General features: G+C 39.8%; 1 protein-coding gene across 3 annotated transcripts in view; it reads right to left on the bottom strand.

Moving 5' to 3' along the window:
• The window catches only part of RABEP1 (rabaptin, RAB GTPase binding effector protein 1), a 98,333-nt gene extending 97,661 nt beyond the window's left edge, over positions 1 to 672 (bottom strand). For all 3 annotated transcript variants that reach the window (XR_014019201.1, XM_081269979.1, XM_081269980.1), the window contains exon 1: positions 420 to 672. Coding sequence is in view for 2 of the 3 variants with exons in the window: in XM_081269979.1 (XP_081126105.1) it covers positions 420 to 453 (34 nt within the window). In the remaining variant the exon portion in view is untranslated. The remainder of the gene's footprint in view (positions 1 to 419) is intronic.
• Between the last annotated feature and the right edge of the window lie 13,754 nt (positions 673 to 14,426).

The following is a 14,426-nucleotide window of genomic DNA, read 5'->3' as shown; positions in this document are numbered from 1 at the left end:
AGCACAACCAAGATTTTGTTGTTGGGTTTTTTGTGTTTTTTTTTTTTTTCCATTAACGAATACAGCACATGTTCCCGGTCTCCATCCTCCCCACGGAACCCACGTGCCGGTCGCACAGCAGCTTCCTCACCACGCTCCCCTGCTTCTCCCAGGTCCCCGCAGCCTCCCCACGCCCTTCTCTCGGCCCGCCTGCGGGTGCTGCAGCCGAAGCCTCTCGCCCCCTCCCCAGCGACGGCCGCCCAGGTCCCCGCGCCGCCTTCGCGCGCCGCCCGCGCCGGTCCCGCGCGCTCCCGCCTCCGCCCGGCGGGGTCACCCCCGGGGCCTGCGCACGCCCTTCCCGCCGCACGCCCCAAGGTTCCCCCGCGACGCCGGCGCCGGGCAGGCCGCGCCCGCCGCGCCTGCCATGGTGGGCGCCTCACCGTCAGGCTGGGGAGCCGGGCCCGGCTGCGCCATGGCCAGGGACCGGCCTCGGGGAGCGGGGATGGGCGGGGAAGCGGCGTCCCGGGATGCCGCGGGCTCAGCTGGCGGAGGAGGCGTCGACCGAGCCGCCGCCGCCGCTGCCCAGGGAGGAACCGCTAAGGCTGGAGCCGCCGGCACCGCCACAGCCGCGGGCAGAGACGGACCCGAGCTCCGACCTCCGCCTCCTCATCCTGACAGCGGGAAATAAGCACTGCGCAGGCGCGGGGGGATGGGGCGGCACGTGACGTTGGCCTGAGGGGAGGGGAGGGGCTTCGCGAGGGTGGGGGTAGCGCGGGGAGGTTAGGCTCTGGAGTGGAGGGGAGGGGTCGATAGACGCGGCACTGGAGGGAGGTTTAATACAGAGGAAGAAGTGAATTTACAACTCCGGCGGGAAAGGCTCGGCCTCCGGGAGGGTCCGCTTCCAGCACTGAGGCAAAAAAGAAAAGGACGAGAAGAGACCGAATGGTGGAGAGTAAATCAATCCTCTATCTCCCTAACTGTGTGACCTTGGGAGAGTCACTTAATCTCTTGGAACATCCATTCTAATAACGGCTAAAAACAGTTTAAATAGGATAAAAAAAAATTTTAGGAAAAACTGTTTCCGACAGAACTGGGGCCAGTCTTGTGTTGCAGAGGCTGGTTTAGTTTCCATTAAGCAATAACTCTTTTAGTTGCCAGGCACAGAAAGAGCTTGCTAGGGATACAGCCAGACATTGCCTGTACTCATGACAGGAAGAGAGAAATAATATACAGAAAGTACTGTTTTTATACCTGGGCCTGCCCTAGGCCCCGTACTTCACAGGCTCCTCTCTACCCACCCCGGCTTACCCTAGAGTGAGTACTTAATAGAATCTGGCACATTAGGACCAAATGCTGGGAACGTGTGACCCCAGAATTCCCTCCCCAGATGACTGAAGCAGTGGCCTCTTTCCCAAGTTCATTCTTTCTAGGGCAGAATCTGGGCATTCCCTAAAGTATCAAAGGGCAGCTAAGTTTTGAGGAGGTGGCCACAGCACTTGAATATTTAAGCTGTTATGTCCACAGATTCCTGGTGGTGCAAGACTAAGGTAAAAAAAAGAAAATATGTGAGCCATGGGCCAATAGTTCAGCCAGAGCTTATGCTACCCTGACCACCTCATTCTATTGCATAAAGCCCAGGAGTCCAGCAGATCTAAATTCAAGGCCACTCTTCAGGGTCATTAAAGATAGCATATTTGTCAAAATAGAAGAATAGACTATTTAAGGTTATCAGTTAACTGGAGTGGTTTGCAATATTAAATAATTTAGGCAGACATGTGACATCTATTTGTTCTTTTGCCCAGGTCTTCCTAACATTAGGGGAGAGCTTTATTCCGACTTTTTTTTGTTTGTTTTTGAGCAGTTAACATCCTCACGTCTGGTGTACCTTAGAAATAGCAAGCAAGGCTAGGCACAGTGTCATATGCCTGTAATCGTGGCAACTCAGGAGGCTGAAACAGGAAGATTACAAGTTCAAAGCCAGCCTCTGCAACTTACCAAAGCCCTAAGTAACTTAGTGAGACCCTGTCTCAAAATAAAAAGGCCTGGGGATATGGCTCAGTGTTTAAGTGCCCCTGGGTTCAATCCCCAACATCAAAAAAAAAAGAGCAAGCAGGGCCCTTTTCCACCACTACCTTTACATGACTTTCCTGAGTGAGCAAATCCATACTAAGCCCAGAGACCTTTGGCCAGGATAAGCAGCCCCAGTAGTTGTGATGATTAACAGGACATAAGGGCCATAAAGATAACAGACACTAATGCCCTCTACAGGAGGGCTTCTCTCAGTGAATGAGTTGCTCATTTATTGCCATTGATAATCAGGCTTGAAACCAGGCCCTCAAGATCAAGGTCATTCTGAACCGCTCAGGCATCTGATTTGGACACCCAGAATCCACGCCACCACCACCCCACCCCCGCCCCAGCCGCACGCCCTTGCACCGCCAAGGGTTGAAAAAGCAATTCTGAAATCAAATCAGAGTTACCTACATTTTTATATTTTTAGGTAAACCCTAAGTCACAGCAATTCAACTCCTAAGTATATACGCTAGAGAAAACTAGTGTGTGCTCAAAGGCTTTATTAAGTATAAAAGAAGTGATTCTTGGATTCTGAAGAAAATTGAGAGATAAGACATGAAATAATGACATGTCAATTATATTGCATGTGTGCACCAGTAGACAAATGCAAGAATGTTAATAGGCCACTTAGAAAGCTGAGGCAGGAGGACCACAAGTTCAAGGGCAACTTGGCAAGACCCTTTCTCAAAACAAAAAGTGAGAAAGACAAGAATGGGATCCTAATTAGAATAAGTTATACTCTATGGATGTATAATATGTCAAAATACACTCTAGAGTCATGTGTATCTAAAGAGAACAAAGGGGGGAAAAAAGGGAAAAGGACTGGGGATGAAGATCATTGGCAGGAAGCCCCTGGTTCAATCCCCAGTACCACCAAAAAAAAAAAAAAAAAGAATATTCATAGGAGCATGGTTCATGATACAATAAGTGACCCAAACATTCATCAACAATAATTTAAATTTTTTGAATTAAATATTCATTATATTGGATATTTAATGGAATACTCTATAGCAATAAAATGAGCAAACTAGAGCCACATAGTCAATATAGGTGAATCTCACAAATATAATTTTAAAAGAAATGATAAAATCATATAGCATGATTCTACTTATATAAAGTTCCAAAACAAGTAAACATAATGAGTGAATAGGAGATACGCTTAAAGAGAGGAAGACAACCAATATCACAGAATGACCTTAGTCATGACTAGTTCTGGCATGCTGTTAATAAGGATGCCTAAAAGCCTACCTTCTAGGAGACTGGCTTTGTGATTTTCATTTTCTGAAAATAGAGACTGAACCCGAGGAGATCTCCCACTGAGCTACATCCCCAGCCCTTTTTATTTTTTATTTTGAGACAAGGGTCTCCCTAAATTGCTAAAGCTGGTCTTACACTTTCAATCCTCCTGCCTTAGCCTCCTGAGTCACTTGGATTACAGGCTTGCACCACTGTGTCCAGCTCCAATGTGAAATTTCTTTTTTTTTAAATTTTTTTTTTAGTAGATGAACACAATACCCTTATTTATTTATTTTTTATGTGGTGCTGAGAATCAAACCCAGTGTCTCACACATGCTAGGCAAGTGCTCTACCACTGAGCTACAACCCCAGATCCCCAATGTGATATTTCTTAATTTGGGTCCATTTAATTGGCCCTCCATAACCATGGATTCCACATTTGCAAATTCAACCACCTGCATGTTCAAAATATTTTGGAAAATATTGCATATTTTCTCGTCATTATTCCCTAAACAATATAACATAACAATTTACATATCATTTACACAGTGTTATATATTATAAGTAACCTAGAACAATTTAAAATATATGGGAAGATGTACCCAGGTTATATTGCAAACACTTGTATAAGACATTATATACAAGGGACTCTAGCATCCATGCGGTGGAGAGTGGGGGCTACATCTTGGAACCAATTCCCACGGATAGAGAAAGTTGACTAAATCCAAGGAGCACAAATTTTTATATTATTTAGGTGGAAAAAAAAACATTTAGTGATATTTGCCAGTTAGAAAACTAAAATGAGCAAATTTGATGGAACTTTTGGAAAGGACTCACTTTGTGTTTCATTAATAGATTCACACCATGTAGATTATAGGTGGTGATGCCTTGCATGCAGTTTGCCCTGATAGGGTTACATCAGCAGTGTTGATTGTGTTTGTTCTGGGCACCGTTATTAGCAAGGTGCCAATGACCAGCCGCAGTGAATGGAACCCCAGGGAATGCAGAATCTAAAAATTATTCTGTGCAAAATACATGGAGATTTGAAAGAAAGTGAGACTAGGGCTGGGTCTGTAGCTCAGTGGCAGAGCACTTGCCTAGCATTCGTGAGGCACTAGGTTTGATCCTCAGCACCATATAAAAATAAACAAATAAAATAAAGGCATTCTGTCCATCTATAACTACAAAAAATTTTTTAAAAAAGAAAAAGAAAAGAAAGTGAGACTAGGGGGGAAGTAAAGAAATGACCTGGGCCATGAAGAGTTTCCTCAAATCGCTGGATTTGAGTAGGTACGATGCCCAGAGATCAGAAAAAGAAGGTTCTGCCTTCCAGGGAATTAACTCTGGTTGCTATGAGAGTGCAAGCAGAGCCAGGCATGATAGTACACGTCTGTAATTCTAGTGATTTGGGAGGCTGAGGCAGGAGAATGAAAAGTTTGTGGCCAGCCTCAGCATTTAGCAAGGCCCTAAGCAACTTAGACCTGTCATCAAAAGCAAAAACAAAAAAAAAAAATGGACTGGAATTTTAGCTCCATGGTAAAATGCCCCTGGGTTCAATCACCAGTTCCAAAAAAGTAATAAATAATAAAAATAATAGGGCTGGGGATGTGGCTCAAGCGGTAGCACGCTCGCCTGGCATGCGTGCAGCCCGGGTTCGATCCTCAACACCACATACAAAGATGTTGTGTCCGCCGAAAACTAAAAATAAATAAATAAATATTAAAAATTAAAAATAATAATAATAATAATAATAATAAAGAATGCAAGCAGAGATGGCTGGTGATTCAGACATGTTAGACAAGGAATCCTTGCTATGATCAGGGTATTAGACTGGACTATTATCTTCAGCTCCCAAGTCTCCATAATACTAATGACAATAATTTTACAGCTCCCAAGTCTCCATAATACTAATGACAATAATTTTACGGTTTGTTTGTTTGTTCGTTTTTGGTACTAGAAATTGAATTCAGGGGCACTCTACCACTGAGCTATATATCCAGCTTCTTAAAATTACTGTTATTCTTTATTTTGAGGCAGGGTCTCACTAAGTTGCCTGGGCTGACTGTGACCTGCCTCAGCCTCTTGAGTTGCTGGGATTATGGAAATGGGCTACCAGGCCTGATGGTTTACTACATATTTTTGCAGCATTTAATTTTCTTAGGTGCTTTCCCACGAATATTATTTCATTTTACTCCTCACAACAACCCAAAGGGTAGACAATAAATACAAAATAGATAGCCCAAATTCTTCTTGAAAAATTCTGCAAAAATTCTACCCTGTAATTTCTGTTAAGTACAGATCAGGTGTTCCAATTTAGCACTCAGCTGATAGTATTTACCACTTTAAGTGTTCTTCTCCTTCACACTTAGAGTCTTCAGAGTAGCATAGGAGCATCATACTTACCTGTGCTTCAACAAGCAAAAAAAAAAAAAAAATGAGACTGGATCTTGCTAAGTCCATAGGGACTCACTAAATTGCTGAGGTTTTTTTTTTTTTTTTTTTTTTTTTAAGAGAGAGGAGAGAGAGAGAATTTTTAATATTTATTTTTTAGTTCTCGGCGGACACAACATCTTTGTTGGTATGTGGTGCTGAGGATCGAACCCGGGCCGCACACATGCCAGGCGAGCGTGCTACCGCTTGAGCCACATCCCCAGCCCCCTGAGGTTGTTCTTGAACTTTCAATTCTCCTGCCTCAGCCTCCCAAATAGCTGGATTACAAGTGTGCGCCACTTTGCCCAGCAATAAGGGACATTTGCAATGCAGGCTATGGGAATAGGGATCAGAATCAGACACTCTCCCCTAGAGAATTTGTCTATTCCCAGACATTTGGAGATTCATATAAAGTCACAGCCTGGGTGTGGGTTTCCTTACTGCAGCCTTCCAGGAAAAGCCCATCAAGAATAGACACCCAATATGTGTTCAGCCAAGATGATCCCCTATACTGGTCCCTTCTTCTCCAGTTATCTCCTGATCCATTTGACCAAGAGTATCTGGAACCTAGAGAAGAAAAAATGGCAGGTGCCTATAATTGCTCCAATCCACCCTTGCCCTCCATCCCTCTCCTAAGCAAAGAGCCTATGGGAGGAGTGCCCCAAACAGAACACTGGCTTCTCTTACACCTTCCCAAGATGCAGCGTGCTATCCAGAGAAGAGCTCCAGGCTTCAGATCAGATCTGGAAATTCTGGCAAGGATTAAGTAAGTGTTCACCCAAAACATACTATTTATGTATGTACATATCTCTAATAGACCAAATTTATGATGCATCGGGAGACTGAAGACCCCAAATATCCTGACCCATGGTGGTTGTTCTGTGAATACCTGCTTTCTCCTTTCCCTCTCTCCTTTTTATCCTCAAAGAGTAGTTTCCATCCTGGGAAATAGGGGTCTAGACCATAGACTTTACTATGTGAAAGTTTTCCTGGGAATCCAGGGCAAAATTACCAATATTTACAAAAGTCTAACGAAGCTGCTCCATTTACACTAGATAAGGTACTGGGGTTAAAATGTCAAGTTTCTTGGCTTTGAATAGAAATTATATCACATTTCTTATCTCATGATGATTAGGGCTCTTATTTCAGTTCTTTATCAGCTATCAATTAATAATGCAAAGAGAGATTCATTATTAGTTATATATGTAGCTTCTTAGACCAGTATTTTCAGAGCTTGTGCATGCTCCCTTCTCTTGCAATTACCCTTTTATAACATTAACCACACAATGGCAAAATTGTCTGGAGATAAAAACAACTGACATTTGCTAATGTATATCATGTGCCAGGCACATGTCTTAACTTTTTTAATCCCCTTAAAAACCTTATTATGGGGATATTGGTTGTGGGGAAACTGTCGTCAACCTCGTTTTGTAGATGATGAAACCAAAGAGGTTAAGAGCCTAGCAGTGGCACAATCCAAGCTACCCAGAAGGCTGAGAAGCAGGAGGATCATTAAGCCCAGCCCAAGAAACTTAGTGAGATGCTGTCTCAAAATAAAAATAAAAAAGACTAGAGAAGTAGCTTGACCGAAAAGTGTTTGCCTACTAAGTATGAGGCCCTAAGTTCCATCTCCAACAAACAAAGAGGTTAAATAATGCATCTAAGGTCACAAAGATGATAAGTGAGAGACTTATGTTGTTTGGGGCCAATGTCCATATGCATAATCACCATGATACGTGGCCAGCCAGCTAGCTATGTATGTCTTTCTCCCACTGAGGAAAATGTTGTCCCCAAAAATAGGGTCAGAGTCTATTTCTAACACTGTATGTCTAAAACCAACATAACAAGTCCTTAGTTAATGATTTTTGAATGAATGAATAAACAAATGACTATCAATAACAGTACACAAAGCAAACAATAAGGAATTCTTTTTTTTTTTTGTACTAAGGATTGAACTCAGGGGTGTTTAACCACTGAGCAATATCTCCAGCCCTTTTTATATTTTATTTTGAGACAGGATCTTGCTAAATTGCTTAGGCTTCGCTAAATTGCTGAGGATGGTTTTGAATTTACCATCTCCTGCCTCAGCCTCCAGAGCCACTGGGATTACAGGCATGTGCCACCACACCCAGCCAGTTCTATCTTTACAGTGGTAGAACTGAGTCACCTGTTTAGCATCTAAGTGTCAGGTAGATAGTTGCATATACAAATCTGCAGCTCAGATATGGGGCTATAAATTTGGGGTTCAATTGTATTGAGATGATATTTATAGTCAATGGATGGAAATATATAAAGAGCTCTTTTTAAAAATCTAGAGAACCAAGACTAAACACCTGATTTTTAAAAATGGGCAAAGAATATGGAAGTCCATTTTAAGGTACGGCAGGACTCAGTGGCACATGCCTATAATCTCAGCTACTCAGGAGGTTGATACAGGAGGACTGCAAGTCAAAGCCTGCCTGGATAATTTAGTAAAACCATGTCTCAATATAAAAAGCAGACAAAAGGGCTGGAGATGAGGTTTAGTAGTAAATTACTTGCCTAGTATGTATGAGGCCCTAGGCTCAATCCCCAGTACCACATTAAAAAAAAAAAAGCATAAAACGCTTTTTTTTAAATATATGAAAAGATGTCCACATCACTCAAAATATGATTCAAACTGAAACTACACTGATATAGTGGTTTTCAATCATTTATTGGAAAAATTCAAATAAATTGGTCGCCGTTCTCTTCATGAAAATATGAGGAAAATAAGTACTCTATTCTGATGCTGTTGGAAATGCAAAATGGAACAAATATTACAGAGGAAATATTTGGCAATATTTAACAAAATTTTGTATTCATATTTATTTATTCTCTGACCCAGCAATCTCTTTCATACTAAATTATCCCAAGGAGACATCTGAAAAAAATGAAATGAGTGCACAAATTTATTATTTATAATGTTGTTTTTCATAGCAAAATGAAGGTCATAAAATTGGGCTGGGCTTGTGGCTCAGTGGTAGAGCACTTGCCTAGCTTGTGCGAGTCAATGGGTTCAATTCTCAGAACCGCATGTAAATAAATGAATAAAATAAAGGTTCATCAACAATTTAAAAAATTAAATAAAAAAGACAACTTGTATGATTCCATTTATATGAAATGTCCAGAATAGGAAAATCCATAGATGAGGAAAACAGATCAGTAGATGTCAATGGTTGGTGGGAAAGAGGACTAGGGTACAGGGTTCCTTTGTGTAATCATGAAAAAGTTCTAAAATTGATCATAGCGATGGTTATATATCTTTGTGAATGTAACTAAAAACCAGTGGAGTATATATTATAAAATGGTGAATTTTATGTTATATGGATTATAGCTCAATAAAACTGTTAAAAAATTAGGTAATACAGAAAATATAGGACATATATATATATATATATATATATATATATATATATATGTCTGGCTTCTTTAACTAGGCATTATGTTTTTAAATTTCATCATGTTGTGACATGTATCAATATTGTGTTTCCTCTTATAACCAAATAATGTTAAATTGTATGGATATACCTTTTTTTAATCCATTACCAGTTAAGAGACATTTGGGGTTATTTCCATGTAACACTGCTATGAACATTTGTGTACAAAATTTTATGTGGATGTATATTTTCATTTCACTTGTGTATATAACTAGGAGTAGAATTGCTGAGTCATAAGGTAACATTGTGTTTAGCACTTTGAAGAACTGTCAAACTGTTTTTCAAAGTGGCTGTACCATTTCAAAATTCTACTTGCAATGAAGAAGGATTTCAAATTCTCCACATTTTTGCCAATACTTGTTCTTTATAGGCTTTTTACTTTTAGTCATCCTCGTAGAGTGTGAACTGGTGTCTTGTGGTTTGAACTGCATTTTTCTGATGACCATATTGAACATGGCTTCATGTGCCATTTGTATATCTTTGGAGAAATATCTATTTAAATCCTTTGCCCAAAGGAACTGAACAGGCACTTCACAGAAGAAATGCAAATGGTCAACAAATATATGAAAAAATGTTCAACATCTCTAGCAAATAGAGAAATGCAAATTAAAACGACACTGAGATTCCATCTCACTCCAGTCAGAATGGCAATTATCAAGGATACAAGTAATGGGACTGCGGTTGTAGCTCAGTGGTAAAGTGTTTGCCTAGCACAAAATTCTACATTGCAGGGCTGGGGATGTGGCTCAAGCGGTAGCACACTTGCCTGACATGCGGGCAGCTCGGTTCGATCCTCAGCACCACATACAAACAAAGATGTTGTGTCCGCCAAAAACTAAAAAATAAATAATAAAAAAAAATTCTACATCGCAAGTAGAATTTTGAAATGGTACAGCCACTTTGAAAAACAGGGCCAATCCTCAGCACCACATAAAAATAAAATAAAATAAAGGTATTCTGTCCACTTACAACTAAAAACAAATATTTTTTAAATAAAAGGATCCCAGCATCTTGGGAGGCTGAAGCAGGAGGATTGTGAGTTCAAAGGCTGCCTCAGCAACTTAGCGAGGACCTAAGCAACTCAAGAAGACCCTGTCTCAAAAAAATATATAAAGAAGGTCTGGGGATGTGGCTCAGTGGTGGAGTGCCCTTGGGTTCAACCCCCAGTGAAAAATAAAGTAAATTAAAATAATACAAGTAACAACAAATGTTAGTGAGGATGTGGGGGAAAAGATACACTCATACATTGTTGGTGGGACTACAAATTGGCTCAATCACTCTGGAAAACAGTATGGCAATCCCTCAGAAAACTTGGAATGGAACCACCATTTGATCCAGTTATTTCACTCCTTGGCATATACCCAAGGACTTAAAATCAGCATACTACAGTGACACAGCCACATCAATGTTTATAGCAGCTAAATTCACAGTAATTAAGCTACAGAACCAACCTAGGTACCCTTGAACAGATGAATGGATAAAGAAACTGAAGTATATATACATGATGGAATATTACTCAGCCTTACGGAAGAATGAAATTATGGCATTTGCTGGTAAATGGACAAAATTGGAGACCATCATGCAAAGTGAAATAAGCCAATCCCCCAAAACAAAAAGCCAAATGTTCTCCCTGATATGTAGATGCTCACACACAATAAGAGAGGTGGGGAAGAATAGAAGTTCATTGAATTAGACGAAGGAAAGGGATAGAGGATGGAATTAGGAAAGACAGTAGAATGAAATGGATATAACTTTCCTGTGTTTATACACGAATACCTGACTGTGTAACACCACATTCTCTCTCTTTTAAATACTATTGGCAGGGCTGGGGATGTAGCTCAGTGGTAGAGCGCTTGCCTAGCACATGTAAGGCACTGGGTTAAATCTTCAGCACCACATAAAAATAAATAAAATAAAGAATCCCAGCATCTTGGAAGGTTTTGTGTCCATCTACAGCTAAAAAATAAAAAATAAAAAAATACTATTGGCACTAACTATTTTTTCCATACATTTAGTGTATTTGACTTTACATATAGCTCTTGGTACAATACATAGTTAATGAGGTTTTTTAAAAATCCATTGCCTATCTTTACATTTGATTGGAGTATTTAGCCCATGTACATTTAATGTAATTAATGATAGAATAGGAAACAAATATATCCATAAACATAAATACCGTTGCTTTTTTTTTTCTTGTACTGGGGGTTTAACTCAGGGATGTTTAACCACTGAGCCACATCCCCAGCCCTTTTTATTCATTCTTGGTAGGGCAGGTCTACTAAAAATGCATTATTGGGCTGGGCACCACATAAAAATAAATAAAATAAAGGTATTGTATCCAACTACAACTGAAAAATAAATTTAAAAAAAAACAAAGTATTATCTTTCTTTATCTGGGAATGTCTTAATTTTGAAGGATAATTTTACTAAATCTGTCCTTCTTGATTGACAGTTCTTTTGCTTCATCACTTTGAATATACCATTCCCCTGCTATCTGCAACTATGGTTTTTGTGTTTGGCTGGTTTTGTTCTTTTATACTGGGGATTGAACCCAAGGGTGTTTAACCACTAAGCCACATTCTCACCTCTTTTTATTTTTTTTCTTTTGAGACAGGTCTCACTAAGTTGCTGAGTTTTGTGATCCTCCTGCCTCAGCTTCCCAAAATGCTGGGATTACAGGTGTGTGTCAACACTCCAGACTTGGCCACTGTAGTTTTTTTTATGACAAGTCTTCAGTTATTGAGGATTTCTTGTACATAAGGAGTTGTTATTTTTTTTTTCTTCCTGTTTTAAAAGGTTCACTCTTTGGCCTTGGCTTTGGACAGTTTGTGAGACATTCACGTGTGCATCAGTTGAATTTATAATACTCAATGTTTGTTGAATTTCTTGGATGAGCAAATGAATGTTTTTCATCAAATTTGGGAAATTTTATGCCATTGTTTCATTAAATGTTCTTTTTGCCCTCATTATTCATACATTGATTTTCTTAATGGTATCTCACAAGTTTCTTAGACTTTGTTCATTATTCTTTACTCTTTCTGTTTCTTAGACTAGATAATCTCAAACAATTTGTTGTTGTTGTTGTTGTTTTTGATAGTGGGGGATTAAACCCAGGAACACTTAACCACTGAGACTCTTTTTTTTTTAAATCATTTTGAGACAGGGCCTTGCTAAATTGCAAAGGTTGGTTTCAAATTTGTGATTCTCCTGCCTCAGCCTCCAGAGTTGCTGGGATTATAGGTATATGCCACCATGTTCAGGTTTTGATATGGTTTTCTTTGTTTGCTTCTGGTACTGGGGATTGAACCCAGGGACACTTGACCACTGAGCTACACCCCCCAGTTCATTTTATTTTGTTTTGGAACTGGGAATTGAATCTAGGGGTGCTTTACCACTGGCTACATCCCCAGACCTTTTTATTTTTGTTTATTTTGAGAAAGGGTCTCACTAGATTGCTGAGGGTTGCCTTGAACTTGTGATCCTCCTCCCTCAGCCTCCAGAGTTACTGGGATTTCAGGGGTACAGTATAGCATCGGCTTGTTCAAATCTTGTGTTCAGCCTCACTAGTGAATTTTTTATTTCAGTTATTGTATTTTTCAACTCCTAAATTTGTATTTGGTCCCTTTTTAAATTTCCATATCTTTATTGTTCTTTTCTATTTTTGTGATACATCAATTTAATATTTTAATTTAGTGACTTATGACATGTTTTGTCTTTATTTTTTGAACATATTTGTAATGTCTGGCTTCAAATATTTAATAAATCCAATGTTTGAACTTCTTCAAGTACCACTTTTATTAAATGATGTTTTTCCTGTGTATGTGCCATACTTTTGTTCTTTGTGTAGTTCATTTTTTTTCTTTTGTCAGAAAGTGGATATTTTAATAATATAATGAGGCTGGATGTGTTGGCACACATCTGTAATCCCAGCAACTCAGGAAGCTGAGGGACTCAAATTCAAAGCCAGTCTTAGCAACTTAATAGTTAGTCTCAAAATAAAAAATAAATAAATAAAAAAGGGCTGGGGATGTGGCTCAGTGGTTAAGTGGTTGATTTTCCTAATGGTATCTCACAAGTCTTTTAGACTTTGTTCATTATTCTTTACTCTTTCTGTTTCTTAGACTAGATAATCTCAACCAACTTTTTTGTTTTGTTGTTTAATAGTGGGGATTAAACCCAGGAACACTTAACCACTGAGACTGGATCAAATTCAGTCCACAGCACAAAAATGTATAAATAAATGAGGAAATTCTAGAAATCAAATGCCCCTATTCCTAGTATTTGTCATTGTTTCAGTGTGTAGTTGTTGCTATTGTTGTGTTTTTGAATAACTCTCCTGGACTAATTCTATAAAGTCTTTATTTCTTGTCTATATAGTTACTGACATTCTCCTCAACTAACTTAATGGTCAGTGAACAATTGGACAGAGTTCCTTAAATGCCTTGAATCAATAATCTTATAGCCGTTGCCAAGGGGCTTCAAGTATGTTGGATTACACCTTCAATGCACCAATAGTTTGCAACTTTGCCTTACCCTTCACTTTCTCCTCATGCAAAGGCTCAAGGTCAGCAAGAGGTGAAGAAAGACTGGGGATTTCCCAGATCTTTCTTTGGGATATGCATAGCCCTACACAGGCATGTGTTCCAAGAATAAGTCAGAATGTATCAAATCCCTCTGTAGACAACTCATTCACCAGTTTTGCTTTTGAATGTTTTGGTCAGTCAGGTTGGTGCCCCCACATGCCTGTAATCCCAGCTACCCAAGGCTGAGGCAGAAGAATCACAAATTTGAAGCCAACCTTGGCAGTTTATGAGACTCCATCCCCCAAAATAAAAAGGGCTGGGGATGTAGTTCAGTGGTAAAGAACCCCTGAGTTAAATCTCTAGCACCACCAAAAAAAAAAAAAATCAAGTTCTTTGTTAAACTTCCTGTTAACCCCAATTGGTATTACCAGTTGCAGCTGATTTTTTTATTTTTCAGCAAATGCACTGGGGATAGAATGTTTGCCTGTTTGAACTCTGAGTCAGTATAGATAAAGAAATCTTACCCATGGATGTTTTCAGGCTGTCAGACAGATCAAATAGGGACAATTCTCTGCATGTCAAGTTGAGGGGGAGGCTCAAGCCTTCTCTGCCCCCTTGAGTGACTGCTGGTTTTCACAGGTATGGTAGTTTCAAGATCACTGCAAAATTAGAGAAGAATGGGACTAGGCTAACTTAAGACAGAATAGAGCTTTCTGTTCTTACCTAG

The sequence above is a fragment of the Spermophilus citellus genome (assembly GCF_964194105.1).
Source record: "Spermophilus citellus genome assembly, chromosome: 17".
Classification (NCBI taxonomy): domain Eukaryota; kingdom Metazoa; phylum Chordata; class Mammalia; order Rodentia; family Sciuridae; genus Spermophilus; species Spermophilus citellus.
The sequence above is the reverse complement of the archived record's forward strand: the minus strand, read 5'-3'. Positions and strand labels throughout refer to the sequence as shown.